Raw genomic sequence first — 27,871 nt, forward strand, 5'->3', positions numbered from 1 at the left:
GCAAAAAATAAACATTAAAGAGGGCATGGAGAAAAGAGAACTTTTCTACAATGTTGAAAGGAATGTAAATTGCTAGGGCCACTATAGAGAACAATATGGGGAGGTTCCTTAGAGATGGAGCTGCATTGTGGTCCAGAGACAAAACTCCTGGGTATATATCCAGAGTAAAACATGGTTCAAAAAGATACATACACCCCCAATGTTCATTGCAATGCTGTTTACAATAGCCAAGATATGGAAACAACCTAAATATCCATTAACAGAGGAATGATAAAAGAAATGGTAGTACATATATACAATGGAATATTGCTCAGCCATTAAAAAGAATGAAATAATGTCATTGGCAGCAACATGGATGGACCTGGAGATGATCATACTCAGTTGAGTTCAGTTCAGTTGCTCAGTTGTGTCCGACTCTTTGTGACCTCATGGACTGCAGCACGCCAGGCCTCCCTGTCCATCGCCACCTCCCAGAGTTTACTCAAACTCATGTCCATTGAGTCAGTGATGCCGTCCAACCATCTCATCCTCTGTTGTCCCCTTCTCCTCCTGCCTTCAATCTTTCCCAGCATCAGGGTCTTTTCCAAATTAGTCAGTTCTTCGCATCAGGTGGCCAAAATATTGGAGTTTCAGCTTCACCATCAGTCCTTCCAATGAATATTCAGGACTGATTTCCTTTAGGATGGACTGGTTGGATCTCCTTGCAGTCCAAGGGACTCTCAAGAATCTTCTCCAACACCACAGTTCAAACGCATCAATTCTTCAGTGCTCAGCTTTCTTTATAGTCCAACTCTCACATCCATGCATGATTACTGGAAAAACCATAGCTTTGACTAGACGGACCTTTGTTGACACAGTGAAGCTAAGTGAAACAAGTCAGGAGAAGACCCATAATATGATAGTATTTATATGCAGAATCTTAAAACATGATACAAATAAACTTATTTACAAAACAGAACAGATTCACAGACTTAGAGAATGAACTTATGGTTACTGGGGAAAGGATTGGGAGGAGGGCTAGACTGAGAGTTTGGAATTGATGTGTATATACTATAACCAAGAAAGAGCTACTGTATAGCACATGGGATGCTGCTCAATATTCTGTAATAAATGGGAAAAGAATTAGAAAATGAATAGATATATGTGTGTGTGTGTGTGTGTATATATAAAACTGAATCACTTTGCTGTACTCCTGAATTTAACACAGTATTGTTAAGCAACTATGCTCCAATATAAAATAGAAACTAAAAACTCTACAGCAAAATAATTAACAATCTCTATCAATAAACTTAAATAAATATACTTTAATCCTTTGATTAATGTTTCAATTTTTAAAATCTATTTTGGAGATATAATTAAGAAACACAGGGATTTATGCACAAAAAACCACTGTGATGCTATCAAATAAAAATTTAAAAATTTTTTCCATAGTAAGAGAATTATCAAGTAAATTAAGATTATTACTGTATTGTATTATAATTTTAAAAAGCTAAATACACATATAAAGAATACATAGAGAAATGAGAAAATTCTAAAAGTTTAGAGAAAATACAGAATAGAAAATTGTATGCATGTATGTGTGTAGTCTCATTGAGGAAAATTGCAATACTGTGAACAAAAATTGTTAAAAGAGCCCATAGGTGGATACAGGCAACTTTTATTTCCTTATTTATAAGATTCACTGATTTTTAAGTAACATGTTGTTTAGTCTCCATGTAATCTTTTTTTTTTTTTTTCTCCTGATTTCTTTTCTGTGGTGGGTTTCTAGTTTCATGCCACTGTGGTCTGAAAAGATAGCTAAAGTAATTTCTGTATTCTTAAACTTATTGAGATTCATCTTGTGTCCTTGTATGTGGTCAGTCCTAGAGACTGTTCCATGTGCACTTGGAAAGAATGTGTATTCTGTTTTTTTAATGTAGTACCCTATATATATCAAGAAGAATTAACTATTCTATTGTATCATTTAATTTCTCTGCTGTGTTACTGATCTTCTGTTTACAAAATCTGTCCACTGCTGTGAGTTGGGTGTTAAAATATCCAGTTATTATTGTGCAAGTGTGCACTTAGTCATGTCTGGCTTTTTGCAACCCAGTGGACTGTAGACAGCTTGGTTCCTCTGTCCATGGAATTTCCCAGGCAAAATCACTGGAGTGGGTTGCCCTTTTCTACTCCAGGGAATCTTCCCAATCCAGCAATTGAACCCATATCTCTTGAGTCTCTGGCATTGGCAGGCAGATTCTCTACCACTGCACCAACTTTATATCTGTTAGTGTTTGTTTTATGTATTTGGATGCAAAATGATTCAGTTATACCCCTAAAATGTGCATATTTGTTGATGAGTGTAATACTCTCTTCTTGCATTTATTCTTTTATAATATTCTTTTTTATTTCTTTATGGCCTTTGTTTTAAAGTCTATTTTTTCTCATATGAATACTGTTACACCCATTTTCCTCTAATTTCCATTTGAATGAAATGTCTTTTTCATCTTCTCACTTTCAGCCTATATCTGTCTTTTGCACTGAATATTCTCTTCTAAGCAGCTAGACTCCTGGTGTTTTTAATCCAGTCTTCCACTCTGTGTCTTTTGACTGCAGCATTTAAGCCATTGACATAAGGTAATTATCAATAAATATGTATTTATTGCCATTTTAAACCTAATTTTCCAGTTGACTCTGTGTTTCTTTGTTGATTTCTTCTTTGTTCTTTTCTCTTTTTGTTCTTCCTTTTGTTGTTTGATTAGTTCCTTTTGTATTGTGTTCTCTTGTTTTTTGTTTTTTGTGAAACTATCGTATGTTTGTGATTATCTTGTTTTTCAAGTATGTTAACATTTTCCTATAACTGCTTTAGACTGATTTTCTTATAGGCTTAAACACATTGTAAAAAAATCTGCATTTTGTTATTCTACTTCTTCACACTTATTGGCTTTGTTGTCCTGTTTCACATCTTCATATTTACCCTTTTGCTGTTCACTGCTTTCATAAAAAAAATTTTTTTTATTTTATTTTTAAAAAATCTGTATACTGGTTTATTTAAGTAATTTCCTTTTCAATTCTGATTTTCTCTTTTCTATGGTTCTTATTTCTTATCTATTTAGAAAATATCTTTCAATATTTCCTTTATGATAGGTTTCATTTTAGTTTAGATCTTTCAGTTTTTCCTGTCTCAGAAATTCTTTATCTCTCCTTCTATTCTAAATGATAATATTTCTGGAAAGAGTATCTTATGTTGCAGATTTTTCTCTTTCAAGATTGTGAATATATCTTGCTACTTCCTTTTGGCCTGCAACATTCTTATAGTGAAACCAGTTGATTGCCTTAAGGAGATTTCCTTGCTATCAATTTTTTTTTTCCTCTCCTTGCCTTCAGCATCCTCTCTTTACATTTAACTTTTGCTTCCCTGGTGTCTCAGACAGTAAAGAATCTGCTTGCAATTCAGGAGACCTGGGTTTGATCCCTGGGTTGGGAAGATCTCCTGGAGAAGGGAATGGCAACCCACTCCAGTATTCTTGCCTGGAGAATTCCATGGACAGAACAGCCTGGCGGGCTACAGTCTATGAGGTTGCAAAGAGCTGGACATGATTGAGCAACTAACACTGTCACTTACTTTCTTTGCCAGTTTATAGTATGTCTGGGGTAAGTCTGTTTGGGTTCATATGGTCTGGGGCTCTCTATGCTTCCTATATCTGGATATCTCTTTCCTTCTTTTTTTTTTTTTTTTGCTTTTCTTGTTTTTTTTGCTTCCCTTGTGGTTCAGCTAGTAAAGAATCTGCCTGCAATGCAGTAGACCTGAATTCAATCCTGGGGTTGGGGAGATACCCTGGAGAAGGGAAAGGATACCCACTCCAGTATTCTGGCCTGGAGAATACCATGGACTCTATAGTCCATGGGGTCGCAAAGAGTCGGACATGGTTGAGCGACTTTCACTTCACTTCACTTCTTTAGGTTTGGAAAGTTTTCAGTCATAATTTCTTCAAGTACCTTTTTTGATCTTCCTTTACTTTTTCTTCTTTTGTTGGAATTTATTCATCACTTATTCATTTTGTATTATTCAATCTTCTGTTCATTGTTTCTAGCTCAGCATTTGCCTCAGCAGATGAGATTTCTAATTTTTCTTGGTTCTTTATAGTTTCTAGCTTCTTTATATAATAATCTGAATTTTTACTGATAGCCTTTCATTGTCTCCTTTTTGCACTCTGTGTCTATCAGACTGGAGAGGTCTGTTTCATTGTTTGTTCTTTTAGGGGAATTGTCTTGGTCTTTTATCTGGGAGTTGTTCCTCTACTTCTTTTTATCTATGTTTCTCTTACTTTGTGAGTTTAGGAGAAACAATTATCTACCATGGTTTTAGAGGGCTATTTTATGTGGCAGCATCCCTGTGTAGCCTGAATGGCTTTGATATTGTTGATGCCAATGCTGTTTTTAGTATGGATGACTGCTTCTTCTTTCCTCAATGTGTCCTGGCTTTTATCCCCTTGATATGCAGTGTGACTGGTCTTATGGTGATCAGAACCTGCCCTGCATGTTAAGCAGTGCCTCCTCTTTTCCCTGTGGTTGTCACAGCCTTATCAGGGGCAGGATCTGCACCTTAGTTGTTGGAGTAGGAACCCCTCATCTTTCCGAGCTGCACTGTGAAGTAGGTGGTATTGCAGTGCTCCCACTGGGAGAGGAACCACCAAGTATTCCTCCACTAGAGCTGTCTGTCAGGGGTTGCGCTCTGTCGTGTCACTGGTCACCCATTGCGCAGGGTCACACAGTATACTGTTTTGGCACTGCTCTCAGGCCTGCCTCAACCATGGAAAAGCTGACAATTTGCTCTAGTGTCCTTCAGGCATTGTTTTTAACAAGGCAGCCAGTGTGGATCCACTGGATACGTGACTGATAAATTTTAGTAGATGAGGCAGAGGGAGCTATGGGTAAGGAAATCCCAAGCTTCTGCCTTGTACATCCAGGTAGATAATGGTGTAACTTACTCAGAAAATGAATATAGCAGGAGGAATACATTTTCAGATGAGTGAAAGTGAAAGTCAGTCAATGGTGTCCAACTCTTTGTGACCCCATGAGCTATAGAGTCCACGGAATGCTGCAGGCCAGAATACTGGAGTGGATAGCCTTTCCCTTCTCCAGGGGATCTTCCCAACCCAGGTATCGAACCCAGGGCTCCTACATTGCAGGCAAATTCTTCACCAGCAGAGCCACAAGAAGCTGAAGTTCTATGAAGACATACAAGAGCTTCTGGAACTAACACTCAAAAAAAGATGTCCTTTTCATCATAGGGGACTGGAATACAAAAGTAGGAAGTCAAGAGATATCTGGAGTAACAGGCAAGTTTGGCCTTGGAGTACAAAATGAAGCAGAGCAAAGGCTAATAGAGTTTTGCCAAGAGAATGGACTGGTCATAGCAAACACCCTCTTCCAACAACACGAGAGACGACTCTACACATGGACATCACCAGATGGTCAATACCAAAATAAGATGGACTATATTCTTTTCAGCTGAAAAAGGAGAAGCTTTATAGAATCAGCATTGCAAAATTCAGACTTAAACTGAAAAAAGTAGGGAAAACCACTAGATGATTCAGGTATGACCTAAATCAAATTCCTTACAATTATACAGTGGAAATGACAAACAGATTCAAGGGATTTCATCTGATAGATAGAGTGCCTAAAGAATTATGGATGGAGGTTCATAACGTTGTACAGAAGGCAGTGATCAAGACCATTTCCAAGAAACAAAAATGAGAAAAGGCAAAATGGTTGTCTGAGGAGGCCTTACAAATAGCTGAGAAAAGAAGGCAGAGTTCCAAAGAAAAGCAAAGAGAGATAAGAAAGCCTTCCTTGTAATCAGTGCAAAGAAATAGAGGAAAACAATAGAATGAGAGAGAATAGAGATCTCTTCAAGAACGTTAGAGATACCAAGGAAACATTTCATGCAAAGATGAGCACAATTAAGGGCAGAAATGGAACGACTCTAACAGAAGCAGAAGATACTAAGAACAGGTGGCAAGAATGCACAGAACTATACAAAAGGGATCTTACTGACCTGGATAGCCACAGTGGTGTGATCACTCACCTAGAGCTAGATATCCTGGAATGTGAAATCAGGTGGGCCTTAGGAAGCATCACTACAGACAAAGCTACTGGAGGTGATGGAATTGTAGTTGAGATATTTCAAATCCTAAAAGATGATGCTGTGAAAGTGCTGCACTCAATATGTCAGCAAATTTGGAAAACTCAGCAGTGGCCACAGGACTGAAAAAGGTCAGTTTTCATCCTAATCCCAAAGAAAGGCAATGCCAAAGAATGTTCAAACTACTGCACAATGGCACTCATCTCACATGCCAGCAAAGTAATGCTCAAAATTCTCCAAGCAAGGCTTCAACAGTATGTGAAGTGAGAACTTGAAGATGTTCAAGTGATTTAGAAAAGGCAGAGGAACCAGATATCAAATTGCCATCATCTGTTGGATCATAGAAAAAGCAAGAGCATTCCAGAAAAACCTCTGCTTTATTGACAATGCCAATGCCTTTGACTGTGTGGATCACAACAAACTATGGAATGTTCTTAAAGAGATGAGAATACCAGACCACCTTACCTGCCTCCTGAGAAATCTGTATGTAGGTCAAGAAGCAACAGTTAGAACTGGACGTGGAACAGCAGACTGGCTCCAAATTGAGAAAGGAGTATATCAAGGCTGTATATTGTCATCCTGCTTATTTAACTTATATGCAGAGTACATCATAGTAAATGCTGGGCTGGGTGAAGCACAAGCTGGAATCAAGATTGCCAGGAGAAATATCAATAACCTCAGTTATTCAGATGACGCCATCCTTGGCAGAAAGCAAAGAAGAATTAAAGAGCCTCTTGATAAAAGTGAAAGAGGAGAGTGAAAAGGCTGGCTTGAAACTCGACATTCAAAAAACTAAGATCGTGGCATCCAGTCCCATCACTTCATGGCAAATAGATGAGGAAACAATGGAAACAGTGACAGACTTTATTTTCTTGGGCTCCAAAATCACTGCAGATAGTGACTGCAGCCATGAAATTGAAAGAAGCTTGCTCCTTGGAAGAAAAGCTATGACCAACCTAGACAGCATATTAAGAAGCAGACATTAGTTTGCAGACAAAGACCCGTCTAGTCAAAGCTATGGTTTTTCCAGTAGTCATGCGTGGATGTGAGAGTTGGAATATAAAGATAACTGAGTGCCAAAGAATTGATGCTTTTGAACTGTTGTGTTGGAGAAGACTCTTGAGAGTCCCTTGGACTGCAAGGAGATCCAACCAGTCCATCCTGAAGGAGATCAGCCCTGGGTGTTCATTGGAAGGACTGATGCTGAAGCAGAAACTCCAATACTTTGGCCACCTGATGCGAAGAGTTGACTCATTGGAAAAGACCCTGATGCTGGGAGGGATTGGGGGCAGGAGGAGAAGGGGATGACAGAGGAGGAGATAGCTGGATGGCATCACCGACTCGATGGACATGAGTTTGAGCAAGCTCTGGGAGTTGGTGATGGACAGGGAAGCCTGGCGTGCTGTAGTCCATGGGGTTGCAAAGAATTGGACATAACTGAGTGACTGAACTAACTAATTAGTAGAGTTTGAAGTGCTTATAGGACAACCACATATAATGAGTTTTTGCATTAAGTTCAGGAATTTAGCAGAAAGACATTGACTGGAGCAGATTGTAATATATCAGCTTCATGACAGTGAATGGATCAAAGTGGGACTCCATGAAATTGTTCAGAAAAAGTCTTATGAACCTACTTTGAACTTCTATCCACATTTTGCTTCCAGATATAATTGTTCATGATTTTTTTCTTTTATACTTTGATTTTGCTTTTTGAGATTAGTGGTCTCTTATTCTGTAGATAATTGATATAAATGCATGCCCTTTATAAGTAATAGTAATAGATATAAATTTTGGGGTTTTTTTTTTCTTTTCACAGGAATTCACATTGCAAAATATGACAGTACTAGCAGTTCAAGACTTGTCTTTGAATTTATATGAGGGGCAAATCACTGTTCTTCTTGGTCATAATGGAGCAGGGAAGACTACTACCTTATCTATCCTCACAGGTAAATATTCATGGTTACTTTGATGCAGATACTGTGGGTTAAGCTTTGAAGCTTTTGTGTACTTTTCTTGATATTGACATTGTTATTTAAATGATACATATGGCTGTTTATTAATCTGCTCTCTTTACAAAGTGTAAGTCATTTATTATTAAGCTTAAAAATTAATGTTTATTTTTGTTTCTCAGGTGCATCCCACTTCTCACTTTGTAGTGCACCATCCTCATTGGTCAATACAAAGACTAGAGAACCTTTCTACTTTCACTTATTTATTCCTTTAAATTTCCTTTTATATTACTTTCTTCTGTTCCCCTGCTCCCTTCATAGGAAACCATTATAATTTGTTTGATGTACATTGTATAATGTGTATTATATATTCTTATGAATATGCTTTTATATTTAATAAGAAAATTTCTACTTACATCCAATTGAAAGGTTTTTAGTGACCACCCTTATACCCACTGCCTAGATTTTACTGTTTTATATATTTGTCACAGATCTATTGATCCCATTTTTAGGCATCTGAAAATTAATTTTAGACATTAAGATGCTTCCTAATAAATAATTTAGAATGCATATCATTAACTAGAATTTTTCTTTTGGAATAAAATTTTAATTAAAAAATGCTTAAATTTTAAGTATTCATTTGCTGCATTTTGACATATGCATATCTCTGAATAATCCTGTTGCCTATTAAGATAGATGACTTCACTATTATCCCAGAAAGTGTTCTCATTACTCAAATGATTCACTAAATTACAGATGAGGTAAAACTTTACTCCTGTCATTGGTATACATTAATGTGCCAGATATGTGGGTGAAAACTAAGAATGCAGTGTTGAGCAGAAAGTCCTTCCTTTCAAAGATCTTATAGTTGAGCAAGGATTTGATGAGTAAATAGGAATTTTATAACATCTTGAGAAGTAAAAAATAAGGCTTGAGTGTTGGGAGTTGTCCTGTCACCTTGATCTTTTTTTTTTTTTTTAGTTTTTATTAGTTGGAGGCTAATTACTTTACATCATTACAGTAGTTTTTGTTATACATTGATATGAATTAGCCATGGCTTTACATGTATTCCCCATCCCAGTCCCCCCTCCCACCTCCCTCTCCACCCAATCCCTCTGGGTCTTCCCAGTGCACCAGGCCCGAGCACTTGTCTCATGTACCCAACCTGAGCTGGTTATCCGTTTCACCCTAGATAATATACATGTTTCAATGCTGTTCTCTTGAAACATCCCACCCTCACCTTCTCCCAGAGTCCACAAGTCTGTTCCATACATCTGAGTCTCTTTTTCTGTTTTGCATATAGGGTTATCGTTACCATCTTTCTAAAGTCCATATATATGTGTTAGTATACTGTAATGGTCTTTATCTTTCTGGCTTACTTCGCTCTGTATAATGGGCTCCAGTTTCATCCATCTCATTAGAACTGATTCAAATGAATTCTTTTTAATGGCTGAGTAGTATTCCATGGTGTATATGTACCACAGCTTCCTCATCCATTCGTCTGCTGATGGGCATCTGGGTTGCTTCCATGTCCTGGCTATTATAAACAGTGCTGCGATGAACATTGGGGTGCATGTGGCTCTTTCAGATCTGGTTTCCTTGGTGTGTATGCCCAGAAGTGGGATTGCTGGGTTATATGGCAGTTCTATTTCCAGCTTTTTAAGAAATCTCCACACTGTTTTCCATAGTGGCTGTACTAATTTGCATTCCCACCAACAGTGTAAGAGGGTTCCCTTTTCTCCACACCCTCTCCAGCATTTATTGCTTGTAGACTTTTGGATAGCAGCCATCCTGACTGGCGTGTAATGGTACCTCATTGTGGTTTTGATTTGCATTTCTCTGATAATGAGTGATGTTGAGCATCTTTTCATGTGTTTGTTAGCCATCTGTATGTCTTCCTTGGAGAAATGTCTGTTGAGTTCTTTGGCCCATTTTTTGATTGGGTCATTTATTTTTCTGGAGTTGAGCTGGAGGAGTTGCTTGTATATTTTTGAGATTAATCCTTTGTCTGTTGCTTCATTTGCTATTATTTTCTCCCAATCTGAGGGCTGTCTTTTCACCTTGCTTATAGTTTCCTTTGTTATGCAAAAGCTTTTAAGTTTCATTAGGTCCCATTTGTTTATTTTTGCTTTTATTTCTGAAATTCTGGGATATGGGTCATAGAGGATCCTGCTGTGATTTATGTCGGAGAGTGTTTTGCCTATGTTCTCCTCTAGGAGTCTTATAGTTTCTGGTCTTACATTTAGATCTTTAATCCATTTTGAGTTTATTTTTGCTGTCACCTTGATCTTAATACTGCTGGCAAGGTTTATGAGCAAAGGGGAAATAAAATCTAATTTGAGATTGGTACAAGGTGTAATGAATCATGAAGGAAAGGGGAGATGCATATTCTAAGAATATTCAGGGCTAGGAAGTAAGAAAATAAGGAATATTGTATGGCTAGAGAACAGACAGAGAGAGAATAGGAGTGACCAAAATGATACCAGAGTGTCAAGTGAAAGGTTGGAGCAAGGCTGAATTTCCCAGTTTAGGTCAACTATAAGTAACCTTATCTTTGAGGAAAGAAATGATGGAAAACAACAATTCTTTGTTAAACTTCTATCTTTGAAATACTTCTGAAACTTAGTTAAAGCTCTTAATCATTCAGTTCAGTTCAGCTCTCAATCAATTGCTCAGTCATGTCTGACTCTTTGCGACCCCATGAATCACAGCAAGCCAGGCCTTCCTGTCCATCACCAACTCCCTGAGTTTACTCAAACTCATGTCCATCGAGTCGGTGATGCCATCCAGCCATCTCATCCTCTGTCGTCCCCTTCTCCTCCTGTCCCCAATCCCTCCAGCATCAGGGTCTTTTCCAATGAGTCAACTCTTCGCATCAGGTGGCCAAAGTATTGGAGTTTCAGCTTCAGCATCAGTCCTTCCAATGAACACCCAGGACTGATCTCCTTCAGGATGGACTGGTTGGATCTCCTTGCAGTCCAAGGGACTCTCAAGAGTCTTCTCCAACACCACAGTTCAAAAGCATCAATTTTTTGGCACTCAGCTTTCTTCACAGTCCAACTCTCACATCCACGCATGACTATTGGAAAAACCATAGCCTTGACCAGACAGACCTTTGTTGGCAAAGTAATGTCTCTGCTTTTTAATATGCTATCTAGGTTGGTCATAACTTTCCTTCCAAGGAGTAAGCATCTTTTAATTTCATGGCTGCAGTCACCATCTGCAGTGATTTTGGAGCCCCAAAAAATAAAGTCTGACACTGTTTCCACTGTTTCCCCATCTATTTCCTATGAAGTGATGGGACCAGATGCCATGATCTTAGTTTTCTTAATCATTACTTTCTAATTAATTCCATGTAATTATTAGTGAATATTGTTATTATTGTCTTCAGCATAATATCAACTGCCACTTATTAAATATTTTTATATATTTCATCTTAGAACATATTCCATGCTTTAATATTTTGTGACAGTGGTCCCCGAAGATAATGGTCTCCTTGCCATGTCTTCTGGCCAGGTCTGTGCCCAACATGTAGTGTGGAGAAGCTGATATATTGGGCACAGACCAGGCCAGAAAGACAACAACAAATCCTTGGGGTCTGCTTGGTGTGGTGGGCTGCTCCAGCCAGGGTGGCTTCCACTTTCTGCCTGGGAGGAAAAAGGTGGGGCCCTGACCTTTGTGAGGAGGGCAAGTCTGTCTCTTCCTCACTGAAAAGTCAAACGTGGTTCAATTCGCAACTTCAGCAGACCTTGTTTAATTAGTTTTTGTTTACTTACCAAAAAAAACAAAAAAAGACCCACAGAACCAAATACTAAATGACTAAATAAATCCTAAATAAAGGTGGATTTGCTCCACAGTATTTCTTAGGAAGATAAAAAACCAGCAATCCATCCCGATCCCCCCTCCCACCAGATACCCTGAAGGTCCCAAGTGTCATGGGCAAGTAGGGTTTTTCCTGGTAAGACAGATCCCTGCATGGGGTTGGATAGTTCTGTGCCAAGAAGCTTGTTGGGGGTGTGTGACACCCGGGATATATACATATATATATACATATACATATATATATATATTTACACATATACATATATATGTGTATATATATTTATGTATATGTATATACATATGTATATATGTATATGTATATATATGTATATATATAGATGTATATATCCTGGGTGCAGAATGAATTAATTGTATCATGTATCACAGTTGTTGAGACACCTGTTTCCTCAATTAAAAGTAGCTTGAAGCCCAAGGGTTATGTCTTATAATTTTTTGAATGATAATTTTTAGTTGAGGCAAAGTCATATAACATAAAATTATTCAATTTAAAGTTTCCAGCTTAGTAGCATGTGGTACTTTTACAATATTGTGCAAAACTACACACAGTGGAGTGGCAAGTATATTCAAGGGATTAGATTTGGTAGACAAAGAACCTGAAGAATTATGGATGGACATTCATAGCATTGAAGGATGCAGTGACCAAAATCATTCCAAAGAAAAAGAAATGCAAGAAAGCAAAGTGGTTGTCTGAAGAAGCTTTAAAAATAGCTGAGGAAAGAAGAGAAGCAAAGATAAAGGGAAAAGGGAAAGACACACCCAACTAAATACAGAGATCCAGAGAATAGCAAGGAGAGATAACAAGGCCTTCTGAAATGAACAATGCAAAGAAGTGGAGGAAAACAATAGAATCGGAAAGACTATAGATCTCTTGAAGACAATTGGAGGTATCAAGGGAACATTTCATGCAAGGATGGGCATGATAAAGGACATAAATGGTGAGGACCCAACAAGAGCAGAAGAGGTTAAAAAGAGTTGGCAAGAACATGCAGAGGATCTCTACAAGAACAGTCTTAATGATCCTGATAACCATAGTGGTGTGGTTAATCACCTAGAGTCAGACATCCTGGAGTGTGAAGTGGACTTTAGGAAGCATTACCATGAATAAACCAATGGAAGTGATGGAATTCCACCTGAGCTATTTAAAATCCTAAAAGATGATGCTGTTAAAGTGCTGCTTTCAATATGCCAGCAAATTTGGAAAACTCAGCAGTGATCACAGGACTAGAAAAGATCAGTTTCATTCCAATCCCAAAGAAAGATAATGCCAACGAATGTTCAAACTACCATACAATTGTGCTCATTTCATAGGCTAGTAAAGTTATGCTCAAAATCCTTCCAGCTAGACTTCAGCAGTACATGAATTGAGAACTTCCACATATGCAAGCTGGGTTTCAAAGAGGCAGAGGAACCAGAGATCAGATTGCCAACATTCATTGGATCATGGAGAAAGTAAAAGGGTTCAAGAAAAACATCTACTTCTGCTACAGTGACTATGCTAAAGACTTTATGTGGATCACAACAAACTGTGGAAAGTTCTTAAAGAGATGCAAGTACCAGATCACATTATCTTTCTCCTGAGAATCTTGCATGTGGGTCAAGAAGCAACAGTTAGAACTGTTTCACCCTAGATAATATACATGTTTTGATGCTGTTCTCTTGAAAGATCCCACCCTCGCCTTCTCCCAGAGTCCACAAGTCTGTTCTATACATCTGAGTCTCTTCTTCTGTTTTGCATGTAGGGTTATCGTTGCCATCTTTCTAACTTCCATATATATGTGTTAGTATACTGTAATGGTCTTTATCTTTCTGGCTTACTTCGCTCTGTATAATGGGCTCCAGTTTCATCCATCTCATTAGAACTGATTCAAATGAATTCTTTTTAATGGCTGAGTAATAGGACATAGAACAAATGACTGGCTCAAAGTTGGGAAGGGAATATAACAAGGCTGTATATTGCCACCCTGCTTATTTAACTTCTATGAAGAGTACATCATGCGAAATTCCAGGTTGGATGAATCACAAGTTGGTAAGATTATACTGTGGTTTGCATATGTTGTCAAATAGACAGTAGCATAGACCACTGAAACAGAAAATTCTTCAAAGTATTTTTTATTACTCGAGTAATTAATATTTTTATACTCATTAGAAACCAGAATCTATAGATTTCAAAGAAAAATTTCCCCATTACCAGAAGATACCAAGTCACTTTCTTTGCAAGAGGTACTCATAATTCTTTCAAGTAGTCTACAAACAGACTATTAAGGAGGTGCTAATGAACAGTGTGATGAAACTAACAGTAATGAAACTAAGATCATGGCATCTGGTCCTATCACCTCATGGGAAATAGATGGGGAGACAGTGGAAACAGTGTCCATTATTTATTTTTGGGGGCTCCAAAATCACTGCAGATGGTAACTGCAGCCATGAAATTAAAAGACGCTTACTCCTTGGAAGGAAAGTTATGACCAACCTAGATAGCATATTAAAAAGCAGAGACATTACTTTGCCAACAAAGGTCCGTCTGGCCAAGGCTATGGTTTTTCCAGTGGTCATGTCTGGATGTGAGAGTTGGACTGTGAAGAAAGCTGAGTGCCGAAAAATTGATGCTTTTGAACTGTGGTGTTGGAGAAGACTCTTGAGAGTCCGTTGGACTGCAAGGAGATCCAACCAGTCCATCCTGAAGGAGATCAGTCCTGGGTGTTCATTGGAAGGACTGATGCTGAAGCTGAAACTCCAGTACTTTGGCCACCTGATACGAAGAGTTGACTCATTGGAAAAGACCCTGATGCTGGGAGAGGTTGGGGGCAGGAGGAGAAGGGGATGACAGAGGAGGAGATAGCTGGGTGGCATCACCGACTCGATGGACATGAGTTTGAGTAAACTCTGGGAGTTTGTGATGGGCAGGAAGGCCTGGCTTGCTGTGATTCATGGGGTCGCAAAGAGTTGGACACGACTAAGCGACTGAACTGAACTGAACTGAATGAACAGTGTATTGTCAGGTTCTCTCACTGAAACTAAGTTTCTATCATATCTTATGCTTAATTCTAGGTCTCTATCGTCCTACCAGTGGAAAGGTGTATATTAGTGGATATGATATCTCAAAAGATATAGTTCAAGCCAGGAGAAACTTGGGCTTGTGCCCCCAGGAAGACATATTGTTCCGTCACTTGACAGTCTCAGAACATCTCTATTTCTACTGTGTGGTGAGCCAGAGATATATTCTTTTTTCCCACTCTTTTCGTATGCTTCAGGCAGCATGACAAAGAACCAACATCTTTATCCTTATTTAGTGGAAATTCCTTTTTTTGGAGACATTGTTCTTTTACTATAAAGGGGGGCAAAGAGAAGAAAAAGCTCATGTCTAAATAGCTCTGTAAGAAAAATCTTGATGAAAGAATTTTCTAAGGATAAGTTGGAAGCACCATGTAATCTCTGGCTTCTTTTTTTAGATAAAAGGAGTACCTCCAGAAATACGTTCCAAAGAAATTAACAAAATGCTGATATCTTTTGACCTGATAGAAAAGCGTGATGCCCTTTCAAAGTCACTGAGTGGAGGAATGAAGCGTAAACTCTCCATTATTATAGCACTTATAGGAGGCTCCAAGGTGAAGAACCACTAACATGAATCCCTACTCCAGCTAATATATAAAACTGAGCTGACACCAACCTATGAGCTGATATGAATCTAACTCTCTAGAAGGAACTCCCCAAATGATAATCAGAGGGTCAATCATCATTGATCCAGTTGATATAATATGGTTATGGGGTTTTAATTTATTGTTAATTTTGCAAAGTTCTTAATATAGTCTAGATTATGTACTTTAGCTTGCATATGTCCCCCATGTAAAATAGTTAGTTATCACATAAAGAGCATAACATGAATTAAATGTGATCATGAAATTGTTCTTCTGATCTGTAGGTGGTGATACTTGATGAGCCAACATCTGGCATGGACCCAGTCTCAAGGAGATTCACCTGGGATGTCCTTCAGAAGCATAAAGAGAATCGTACCATCTTATTGACAACCCACCACATGGATGAAGCTGATATTCTGGGTGACCGAATAGCTATCATGACGAAGGGTACTCTGCAGTGCTGTGGCTCTACAATTTTCCTGAAAAAAGTTTATGGTCTGTCTCCCTTTAACCACTATTTGGATCCTAATGCCTGAATAACATTCTCTAACATAATTTTATTATCATTTTTGTTCCTCTACACAAAATTTCTTGTGTCCTATTGCATTAAATCTAAACTATTTAAATTGACTATTTGTAATTTATCTATCTATCCCTATTTTTTTTCCATTTATTTGTATTAGTTGGAGGCTAATTACTTTACATCATTACAGTAGTTTTTGTCATACATTGAAATGAATTAGCCATGGATTTACATGTATTCCCCATCCCGGTCACCCCTCCCACCTCCCTCTCCACCCGATCTCTCTGGGTCTTCCCAGTGCACCAGGCCCGAGCACTTGTCTCATGCACCCAACCTGGGCTGGTGATCTGTTTCACCCTAGATAATATACATGTTTCAATGCTGTTCTCTTGAAACATCCCACCCTCGCCTTCTCCCAGAGTCCACAAGTCTGTTCTATACATCTGAGTCTCTTTTTCTGTTTTGCATATAGGGTTATCGTTACCATCTTTCTAAATTTCATATATATGTGTTAGTATACTGTAATGGTCTTTATCTTTCTGGCTTACTTCGCTCTGTATAATGGGCTCCAGTTTCATCCATCTCATTAGAACTGATTCAAATGTATTCTTTTTAATGGCTGAGTAATATTCCATGGTATATATGTACCACAGCTTCCTTATCCATTCATCTGCTGATGGGCATCTAGATTGCTTCCATGTCCTGGCTATTATAAATAGTGCTGTGATGAACACTGGGGAGCACGTGTCTCTTTTAGGTCTGGTTTCCTTGGTGTGTATGCCCAGAAGTGGGATTGCTGGGTCATATGGCAGTTCTATTTCCAGCTTTTTAAGAAATCTCCACACTGTTTTCCATAGTGGCTGTACTAGTTTGCATTCCCACCAACAGTGTAAGAGGGTTCCCTTTTCTCCATACCTTCTCCAGCATTTATTGCTTGTAGACTTTTGGATAGCAGCCATCCTGACTGGCATGTAATGGTACCTCATTGTGGTTTTGATTTGCATTTCTCTGATAATGAGTGATGTTGAGCATCTTTTCATGTGTTTGTTAGCCATCTGTATGTCTTCTTTGGAGAAATGTCTGTTTAGTTCTTCGGCCCATTTTTTGATTGGGTCATTTATTTTTCTGGAATTGAGCTGCAGGAGTTGCTTGTATATTTTTGAGATTAATCCTTTGTCTGTTGCTTTGTTTGCTATTATTTTCTCCCAATCTTAATCCTTTGTCTGTTGCTTTGTTTGCTATTATTTTCTCCCAATCTGAGGGCTATCTTTTCACTTTGTTTATAGCTTCCTTTGTTGTGCAAAAGCTTTTAAGCTTCATTAGGTCCCATTTGTTTATTTTTGCTTTTATTTCCAATATTCTGGGAGGTGGGCCATAGAGGATCCTGCTGCGATTTATGTCAGAGAGTGTTTTGCCTATGTTTTCCTCTAGGAGTTTTATAGTTTCTGGTCTTACATTTAGATCTTTAATCCATTTTGAGTTTATTTTTGTGTTTGGTATTAGAAAGTGTTCTAGTTTCATTCTTTTACAAGTGGTTGACCAGTGAAAACTCATTCTTTTATTGACCTCAAAAAAGTCATGTTTCTTTCTCTCACCTGCTTTCACTGAAGTTAGTTTTTGTTGGAATGAAATAATGCTTCCAAGGTATTTGGTTCATAGACTGATAACTTGTAGGGGAGAAAATGAGGGGCTCAATATCTCTGACTCTTTTTTCTCTATTGCCAAATCAGCATCACTCCCCTCTGGTGTAATTAGCTAAATACTTTCTAGTTTATTTTCATGAAATCATCTTGAAATGTGGTAGTTGATCAATAGGAATTTATTGAACAGGATATGAATGAATAGTGAATAAAACAATGTTGATTTTAATAAGAATATAGTCTGATTAGTCAGTAAGACTAGAACGTTAAAAATGAGCCATATATAATATATAATTGAGTTCTGAAATTACAAGTTTCAAACCAGTAAGTATATCAGGGTTTCAGAATTGGAGCGTACAAATCAATGAGAATAGATAAGACTCACATTATTCCATTAATCATTAATTTGGTGTTTGAATTCATTCATTCACATTTATTTTGGGTGAGTTACATTTAATGTTTATACACATTTATCTCATCTCCTGTTCATAACCTCACCATTTTTATGGAGCAGAAAACTGCCGCTTATTCTTAAAGTCTGAGTCAATCATGCAGTTAAGTGGCAGAGTTTTGGAGCTGGGTTCTTCGGACAACAAAGCCCTTGTTTTACACTCTAACACGCTACCATTTTCTCTTTACTGTATCTCAAAGAGGATATTGAGTTAAGTTTTAAGCAGTATATTTGTTGAATATCAGAAATAAAGGGACTCATACTTTTGAGTGTTTTTTCACTTACAGATGGGAATACATAAGTTGATATTCCTATAGCAGTTTAGTTGTAGGTACAAAATTATTACCTAAGTATATTAGTGCTTTTAGTTATTGACCTTATAAAGGCAATGAAGGAAAGAACACCTCTATTTTAGAAGACTATATAAGTAAGTACTAAAAGTTCGAGCATAAAAATGCACCTTTTCCCCCCTGAAACAAAGAAGTAGTCAGCCAGCATCGAGTTTTTGGGGGAGAATCAGTGAGAAATTAAGTATGATGGACAGGACATTGAAAACAGCAAGAGTGGTTTGCATTTTATGTGTGAATGCATGTATAAGACAGATTTAGAAATATGAAATTCAGAAGCCCCATTCAAGAATATAACAGAAAGATAGCCTAAAGTGATGAATGCTAAAATAAGAGTATGACAGGAAAAATAATTATGTGTGTCTATATACATAAATGTGTGTGTGGATGTATATGTGTATATATAAAATCCTAAAAGGGTCAGAGACACTTGGTGACAATAGTCTATATAGCCCATTGTCACATGATGAAGGGAAGAATTCCTAGTACAGTGAGGTGAAATTTTGAAGTTTTCATTCATTAATATGTTGAAGCAAAAGTTTCCACTTTAATGGCATGTACCTGAAATGTGATCATTGAACCTTGAGTATGGAAAGAATGACAGAAGGAAGGAAATTTTAAAATATATAAAACAATAGAAAAATGTTTAAACTTTTTCTTTTGTATTGGAGTATAAGCGATTAACAATGTTATGATACTTTCAAGTGAATAACAAAGGGATTCAGCCATACATATGTATGAATGAATCCATTCTCCTCCAAACTCTCTTCCCATAAAAATGAACAGGTTTAAATTTTGGTAAAAATATGAAACCAGTAAATCTCAAAGATTAAAGATCACTTGCTCTTAAACACAGTATTGATGCCTTGTAAAAATGAAATTTTAAATAAGCAAGATCCTGTGCTTTCTGGTGGTAGAGTATATTTATGTGTTTGATTGGAGCAGATTGCATTCTAAAAATTTTGACCTTTTAAATGGACTTTTTCAGGTGTGGGATACCACTTAATTATGGTAAAGGATCGTCATTGTGATGTTAAAGAAATCTCCAAAATGATTAAATATCACGTACCAGAAGCCAGATTGGAGAGCAATGTTGCAGCTGAATTATCATTTATCCTACCCAAGGAGTACGCAAACAGGTATGGATCCAGAGAATGTTAGATAATAGTTTGGGGTTATAAGAAATCAATATTACTTTTTAAAGCTTCCTGTGACTTGACAAATAGCTTGCGTGCAGCTGTCATTTGACAAATAATGATTAAAAAAAAAATTCCTAAAGATTTCACTGTCTGCACAGAGGGAAGTCATATAACTTGGCTTTCATTTAGTTTGTCTTGGGTATTTTTATTTCTTTTTTTTTTAAATTTTTATTAGTTGGAGGCTAATTATTTTACATCATTGCAGTGGTTTTTGTCATACACTGAAATGAATTAGCCATGGATTTACATATATTCCCCATCCCGGTCTCCCCTCCCACCTCCCTCTCCACCCGATCCCTCTGGGTCTTCCCAGTGCACCAGGCCCGAGCACTTGGTATTTTTATTTCTATTTCTTACAGTCTGGTGTTAAGTAGTGACAAGAAATGATAAGCTATTTGCACAAATTTTGTTCAACCGATTTGCTGAGATAATAAAAAAGTGGCCTATATGGTAGATCTTGCATTCAGAAGCCCTAGAAATACAGGAAACAGGCAATTTGACCATAACAGTTAACCAAGTTAGTTACCAGAAGGAGAAAGAAAATATTAATTGTACTTGGGATGTTTATCTTGATTAAGGGAAGAGGAAAATAAGAATACTTATGATAAACTTCCAGGGCCTGTGCCAGTTTTATTCTCTTTCAAGTTGTAGTTAACAGCTTGATATTCTCTTGAAGCAAACTAATTGGCATTCTCAAAAGAAGATGAATAGAGGGGAACTTCTTCAACTTTCTAATGAACAAAATCCCGACAGCCTACATCATACATAATGGTGAGAAACTCAAAGCCTTCCCATTAAGATCAGGAACAAGAAAAGCAAGTCCTTTCTCTCCACTGCTTCCAACATCATGCTGGAAGTCCTAGCTAATGCAATAACACAAGACAAATAAATGTACATACATTGGGAAGAAAGGAATGAAACTCTGCAGATAACACAATCATCTTTTACATACTGTCCAAAAGAATTTACCAAAACAAACAAACAAACAAAAAACCCTTCTGGAACTAGTAAGTGATTGTAACAAGGTCGCAGGATACAAGTATGATATAAAAGTCAATAGCTTTTCTATGTATCAACAATTAGCAAATATAGTTTAAAATTACAAGCACAATGCTATTACATTAGTATTGCCAAAAGCAAAATACTTAGGTATAAAGCTGATAAAATACATACAAGTTCTATATGAGGAAAACTCAAAAATTCTAATGAATGAAGTCAAGATACTGAATAAATATGAAGATAGTCCACTTTTATGAATAGGAGGACTCAATACTGTCAAGGTGTCAGTTCTTTCCAACTTGATCTATAGGCTCAATGTAATTCTAGTCAAGATCTCTGTAAGTTATTTTGTGGGTATCAACAAACTGATCCCAAAGTTTATAAAAAAGTTTATTCAAATTAATCAACACAATATTGAAAGAAAAGAATAAAGTTAGAAGACTGACAGAAACCAACTCTAAGACTTACTATAAAACTAATATAATAAAGATGGTGTAGTATAGAAAGAATAGAAAAATAGAACAATGGAACAAAGCAGAGGACCTAGAAAAAAATATATATATATATATAGTCACCTGGTCTTTGACAGGGAAGGAAAAGCAATGGAGAAAAGATACTTCAACAAATGGTGATGGAATGAACAATCAGACATCAACAGGCAAAGAAAACAACCTAGACACTTAAAATGGGAAGCCTAAAATTCAAACAAAAAACTATGAATCTCCTAGAAGATAACATAGGAGGAAAACTAGATGACCTTAGGTATGGCAATGACATTTAAATCACAGCACCAGCAGCACTTTTCTTGACAGGAATAACTGAAAACCTGGACTTCAATGAAATTAAATTTTTGTTCTGTGTTTGGCAATATCAAGAGAATTAGAAGACAAGACACAGAATGGAAGAAAATATTTGCAAAAAACACATTTAATTTAAAAAAAAAGTTACACAGCATATACAAAAAACTAGCAAAAGCAAGGGAATTCCTGTTTTTTACTTCTGCTTTATTGACTACACCAAAGCCTTTGACTGTGTGGATCACAATAAACTGTGGAACAATGTTAAAGAGATGGGAATACCAGACCATCTTACTTGCCTACTGACAAATCTGTATACAGGTCAAGAAACAACAGTTAGAACCTGACATAGGAAAGCAGACTGGTTCCAAATAGGAAAAGGAGTATATCAAGGCTGTATATTGTCACCCTGCTTATTTAACTTATATGCAGAATACACCATGAGAAACGCTGGGCTGGAAGAAGCACAAGCTGGGATCAAGATTGCCGGGAGAAATATCAATAACCTCAGGGATGCAGATGACACCACCCTTATGGCAGAAAGTGAAGAACTAAAGAGCTTCTTAATGAAAGTGAAAGAGGAGAGTGAAAAAATTGGCTTAAAGCTCAACATTCAGAAAACTAAGATCATGGCATCTGGTCCCATCACTTCATGGCAAATAGATGGGGAGACAGTGGAAACAGTGTCAGACTTTATTTTTTAGGCTCCAAAATCACTGCAGATGGTGATTACAGCCATGAAATTAAAAGACACTCCTTGGAAGGAAAGTTATGACCAACCTAGATAGCATTTTAAATAGCAGAGACATCAGAGGGATCGGGTGGAGAGGGAGGTGGGAGGGGGGATCGGGATGGGGAATACATGTATATCCATGGCTGATTCATGTCAATGTATGACAAAAACCACTACAATATTGTAAAGTAATTAGCCTCCAACTAATAAAAAAAAAAAAGGAAAAAAAAAAGCAGAGACATTACTTTGTCAACAAAGGTCCGTCTAGTCAAGGCTGTGGTTTTTCCAGTGGTCATGTATGAATGTGAGAGTTGGACTGTGAAGAAAGCTAAGTGCTGAAAAATTGATGCTTTTGAACTGTGGTGTTGGAGAAGACTCTTGAGAGTCCCTTGGACTGCAAGGAGATCCAACCAGTCCATCCTGAAGAAGATCAGTCCTGGGTGTTCATTGGAAGGACTGATGCTGAAGCTGAAACTCCAATACTTTGGCCACCTGATGCAAAGAGTTGACTCATTGGAAAAGACCCTGATGCTGGGAGAGGTTGGGGGCAGGAGGAGAAGGGGATGACAGAGGAGGAGATAGCTGGATGGCATCACCGACTCGATGGACATGAGTTTGAGTAAACTCTGGGAGTTTGTGATGGACAGGAAGGCCTGGCTTGCTGTGATTCATGGGGTCGCAAAGAGTTGGACATGACTGAGCGACTGAACTGACTGAACATAGACAGCATATTTTTAAAAAAGACATTACTTTGCCAACAGAGGTCCGTCTAGTCAAAGCTATGTCTTTTTCAGTAGTCATCTATGGCTGTGATAGTTGGTCCATAAAGAAAACTGAGCACCGAAGAATTGATGCTTTTGAACTGTGGTGTTGGAGAAGACTCCTGAGAGTCCCTTGGACTGCAAGGAGATCAAACCAGTCAATCCGAAAGGAAATCAGTCCTGAATATTCATTGGAAGGACTGATGCTGAAACTGAAGCTGCAGTACTTTGGCCATGTGATGCGAACTAACTCACTGGAAAAGACACTGATGCTGGGAAAGATTGAAGGCAGGAGGAGAAAGGGACAACAGAGGATGAGATGGTTGGATGGCATCACCAGCTCAATGGATATGAGTTTGAGCAAGTCTGGGAGTTGGTGATGGACAGGGAAGCCTGGTGTGCTGCAGTCCATGGGGTCTCAAAGAGTCTGACATGACAGTGGCTGAACTGAACTGGCAGCATGGATGAACTTTGATATTATTACAATAAGTGAAAAAAGCTAGACTGAAAAGGTCACATCCTTAGAGAACAGATTTGTGGACCCAACAGGAGAAGGAGAGGGTGGGACAAATTGAGAAAATAGCATTGACATAGATACATTTACACTATCATGTGTAAAATAGATAGCTAGTGGGAATTTTCTATATAACACAAGAAGCCCAGCCTGGTTGTCTGTGATGACCTAGAGGGGTGGGATGGGGGAAGGGGAGAGAGGCTTAAGGTGGAGGATATCTGTATATAATTATGACTGATTGACATTATTGTACAGCAGAAACCAACACAACATTATAAAACAATTTTCTTCCATTAAAAAGGGCTATAGCTTGTATACTCCATTTATATGACATGTTCAGAATAGGAAAATCCAAACCAGGATTTGGGGGAGGGGTTTATAAATAACAGAAATGTATTTCTTGCAGTTTGAAAGCTGAGAAATCCAAGAAAATTGTATTGGCAGATTTGGTGTTTGATGAGGCCTGTTCCCTAATTCAGAGAAAGTCATCTTCTTGCTGTATCCTCACAGGGCAGAAGGAGCTTGGGCAATCTCTAGACCTCCTGAGAGGTTTAGAGGTTTAGAGGTTTTTTCTTTCTTTTTTTAAATTCAAATTTAGTTGATTCACAACATTGCGTAAGTTTCAGGTGTATGGCACAGTGATGAAATTATACACATATATGTTTATGGGGCTTCCCTGGTAGCTCAGCTGGTAAAGTATCAGCCTGCAATGTGGGAGACTGGTTTTTCGGAAAGGCTACCCACTCCAGTGTTCTAGCCTGGAGAATTCCATGGACTGTATAGACCATGGGGTCGCAAAGAGTCAGACACAACTGAGCGACTTTCACTACTATGTATGTATATATGTATGTATATTCTTTTTCAGATTATTTTCCCTTATAGCTTACTAGAAAATATTAGGTATAGTTCCCTGTGCTACAGTAGGCCACAGTTCGTTATCTGTTTTCCATACAGGAGTATATATATGCTAATCTGAAACTCCTAATTTATCCCTTCCCCCTTTTCACTTTGAGAACCAAAAGTTTGTTTTCTGTCTTTTGGTCTGTTTCTGTTTTGTACATAGGTTTATTTGTATAATTTTTTAGATTCCACATATAAGTAATATATGATATTTGTCTTTCCTTGCCTGGCTACTTAGTATGATAAATTCTAGTTTCATCCATGCTTCTGCAAATAGAATTATTTCTTTCTTTTTATGACTGAGTAGTAATCCATTGTGTTGGGTTGCCCAAAATGTTCATTTAGGTCTTTCCATAACATCTTACAGAAAAAAATCTGAATGAAGTTTTTGGCCTACCCAATATAAATGTATCACATCTTTTTTGTCCATTCATATGTTAATGGACAGTTATTTCCATGTCTTGGCAATTGTAAATAGTGCTGCAATGAACATTGGGGTGCATATGTCTTTAAAAATTAGAGCTTTCTCTGGATACATGCCCAGAAATGAAATTGCTGTACCATATGGTAATTCTGATCTTGAAGGGAGAGCAGTGAGAGGTCCTGAAGAGAGATCTTAGTTGCCTGCTCAGGAATTAAACCTGGGTAACCTGGATGCGACTCATGGGGTTGCAAAGAGTCAGACACAACTGAGCGACTGAACTGAACTGAACTGAACCTGGATGAAAACCAAGAGTCCTAGTCACTAGGCCACCAGGGTTGGAGGCTAGAAGCAAAGAGGCCCGGGATCTTGCCCCTGTTTGAAATCAAGAATGTTTCAAAAAGGCAAAAACTAAAAACAAGTACAAAGTTTTCTGTTAGTGATACAGCACAATGTATGGGAGAGCACACAGGAAAACAGTTTGTTTATCCAACACAGAAAACAGCAGAGATACACACGCAGAGAGAAAGAATATGGGCATCCCCTCGAATGAGGAGGAGCACAGTACCCAGAAACTAGGCGGAGATACACATCCAGAGAGGAGTGCAGGGGTGAGGAGTGCAGGGGTCCTGAGTGTGCAGGAGTGCAGTAAGGAGGTGAAATACGTCACTTATATGGGATAGTCCTTCTGAGTCTTTGTCTGCCTTTGGCCAATTATCTTGTTTGGTTCTTCACACCTGACCCTGGATCTTCCACATTATGGACCTTCCCTGAGATGCGGGTGCGCCCTTTTAAGATGGATCCCACTGCAGAAGGATCCATGCGTCCACTATGGGTGTGTGTCCGTGCTTACTATGGGGTGGAGTCCCGCTCCATTTTTGACCTCCAAGAAGCTTTCCTGTGCAGTGCCAACAAGGAAGGCTTCCTTGACTTCAGGAGTGGACACCGTATTTCTTTACTTTAGCAGAGCTCAGCTATTACCAGTAGCTTTGTCCTTTGAGTATCTAGGTTAGAACAAAGCTTGAATTTTACTCCACTTGACAAATACCAGGTTTCTGGCCCAGAGGCCAGAGGTAGGTATCTCCTACCTCAATTCCACTTTTAGTTTTAAAGGGACCTCAATATAGTTATCCATAGTGGCTGTACTGATTTACATTCCCACCAGAAGTGTAGGAGGGTTGTTTTTTATAATCAGCCTCTCTAAAATTTGTTATTTGTAGACTTTTAGACTATAGCCATTCTGATTAAGGTAAGTTGATAACTCATTGTGGTTTCGATTTATATTTTTCTGATAATTAGCAATGTTGAGCATTTTTTCCATGTTCCTATTGGCCATCTGAATGCCTTCTTTGAGAAATGTCTATTTAGATCTTTTGCACATTTTTTATTGGCTTGTTTGGTTTTTTTTTTTTTTTTCTTATTTTAAGTTGTATAAGATGTTTGTATATTTTGGAAATTATTCTCTTCATCAGTCGCTTCATTTGTAAATATTTTCTCCCATTCTGTAGGTTGTCTTTTCATTTTTTAATGGTTTCTTTGCTTTGCAAAAGGTTATAATTTTAATTAGGTCCCATTTGTTTAGTTTTGCTTTTGATTCCATTACTCTAGGAGATGAATTCAAAAAATTATTGCTGTGATTTATGTCAAAAAGAGTTCCATGCATGTTTTCCTGTAAGACTTTAATAGTATCCAGTCTTAAATTTAGGTCTTTCATTCGAGTTTATTTTTGTATATGGTGTTAGGGAAGGTTCTAATTTCATTATTATACAAGTAGCTGTCCAGGTTTCCCAGCACCATTTATTGCTTTATTGTCTTTTCTCCATTGTGTATTCTTTCCTCTTTGTCATAGATTAAGCAACTGTAAGTGTATGGGTTTATTGCTGGGATTTCCACCCTGTTCTGTTGACTTATGTGGCTGTTTATGTGCCAGTTCCATACTGTTTTGATGCTTATAGATTTGTAGCATAATCTGAAGTCAGGGAGTCTGATTTTTCCAATTCTGTTCTTTCTTGAGATGGTTTTGGCTACTAGGGGGTCTTTTGTGTTTCCATACAAATTTAAAATTTTTTGTTCTAGTTCTGTGAAAAATGCCATTGAATATTTCATAGGGATTGCATTGCATAGTGTGGTTATTTTAACAGTATTGATTCTTCCAATCCAAGAACACAGTGTATCTTTCCATTTGTGTCATCTTCAATTTCTTTCATCAATGTCATAGTTTTCAAAGTGCAGTTCTTTTTCTTCCTTATGTAGATTTATTCCTAGGTATTTTATACTTTTTGATGCAATGCTAATTTGGATTATTTCCTTAATTTCTCTCTTTGCTAGCTCATTGCTGGTATATAGAAATGCAGCAGATTTCTGTATATAAATTTGGATCCTGAAATTTTGAAGAAATGTGTTGATGAGTTCTAGTGGTTTTCTGGTGGGATCTTTTTCTTCTGGGAACATCTCTTTTCAATGTTCACTTAAGAAGGCTTTCTTATCTCTCCTTGCTATTCTCTGAAACTCTGCATTCAGATGGGTATATCTTTCCCTTTCACCCTTGTCTTTCACTTCTATTCTTTTCTCAACTATTTGTAAAGACTCCTCAGACAGCCACTTTGCCTTCTTGCATTTCTTTTTCTTTGGGATGGTTTTGGTAGTTGCCTCATGTACAATGTTAAGAACCTCTGTCCATAGTTCTTCAGGCACTCTGTCTACCAGATCTAATCCCTTGAATCTATTTGTCATTTCTACTGTATAATCATAAGAGATCTGATTTAGATCATATCTGAATACCCAGTGGTTTTCCTTGTGTTCTTTAAGTCTGAATTTTGCAATAAGGCACTCATGATCTGAACCACCATCAGCTCCCAGTCTTGTTTTTGCTGACTGTTCAAGCTTCTCCATCTTTGTCTGCAAAGAATATAATCAATCTGATTTCAGTATTGACTGCCTGGTGATATCCATGTGTTGTTGGAAGAGGGTGTTTGCTATAACCAGTGCATTTTCTTGGCAAAACTCTGTTAGCCATTGTACTGCTTCATTTT

At 37.7% G+C, this 27,871-nt stretch overlaps 1 protein-coding gene across 2 annotated transcripts in view; it reads left to right on the forward strand.

Moving 5' to 3' along the window:
- The window catches only part of LOC110151697 (phospholipid-transporting ATPase ABCA3-like), a 285,960-nt gene that overhangs the window by 120,688 nt on the left and 137,401 nt on the right, over nt 1–27,871 (forward strand). For both annotated transcript variants that reach the window (XM_070460996.1, XM_070460997.1), the window contains 5 exons: nt 7,944–8,073; nt 14,968–15,122; nt 15,369–15,524; nt 15,839–16,049; nt 19,504–19,654. In XM_070460996.1, coding sequence (XP_070317097.1) covers nt 7,944–8,073; nt 14,968–15,122; nt 15,369–15,524; nt 15,839–16,049; nt 19,504–19,654 — 803 coding nt within the window. The remainder of the gene's footprint in view (nt 1–7,943; nt 8,074–14,967; nt 15,123–15,368; nt 15,525–15,838; nt 16,050–19,503; nt 19,655–27,871) is intronic.

This window comes from Odocoileus virginianus, chromosome 33 (assembly GCF_023699985.2).
Source record: "Odocoileus virginianus isolate 20LAN1187 ecotype Illinois chromosome 33, Ovbor_1.2, whole genome shotgun sequence".
NCBI lineage: Eukaryota > Metazoa > Chordata > Mammalia > Artiodactyla > Cervidae > Odocoileus > Odocoileus virginianus.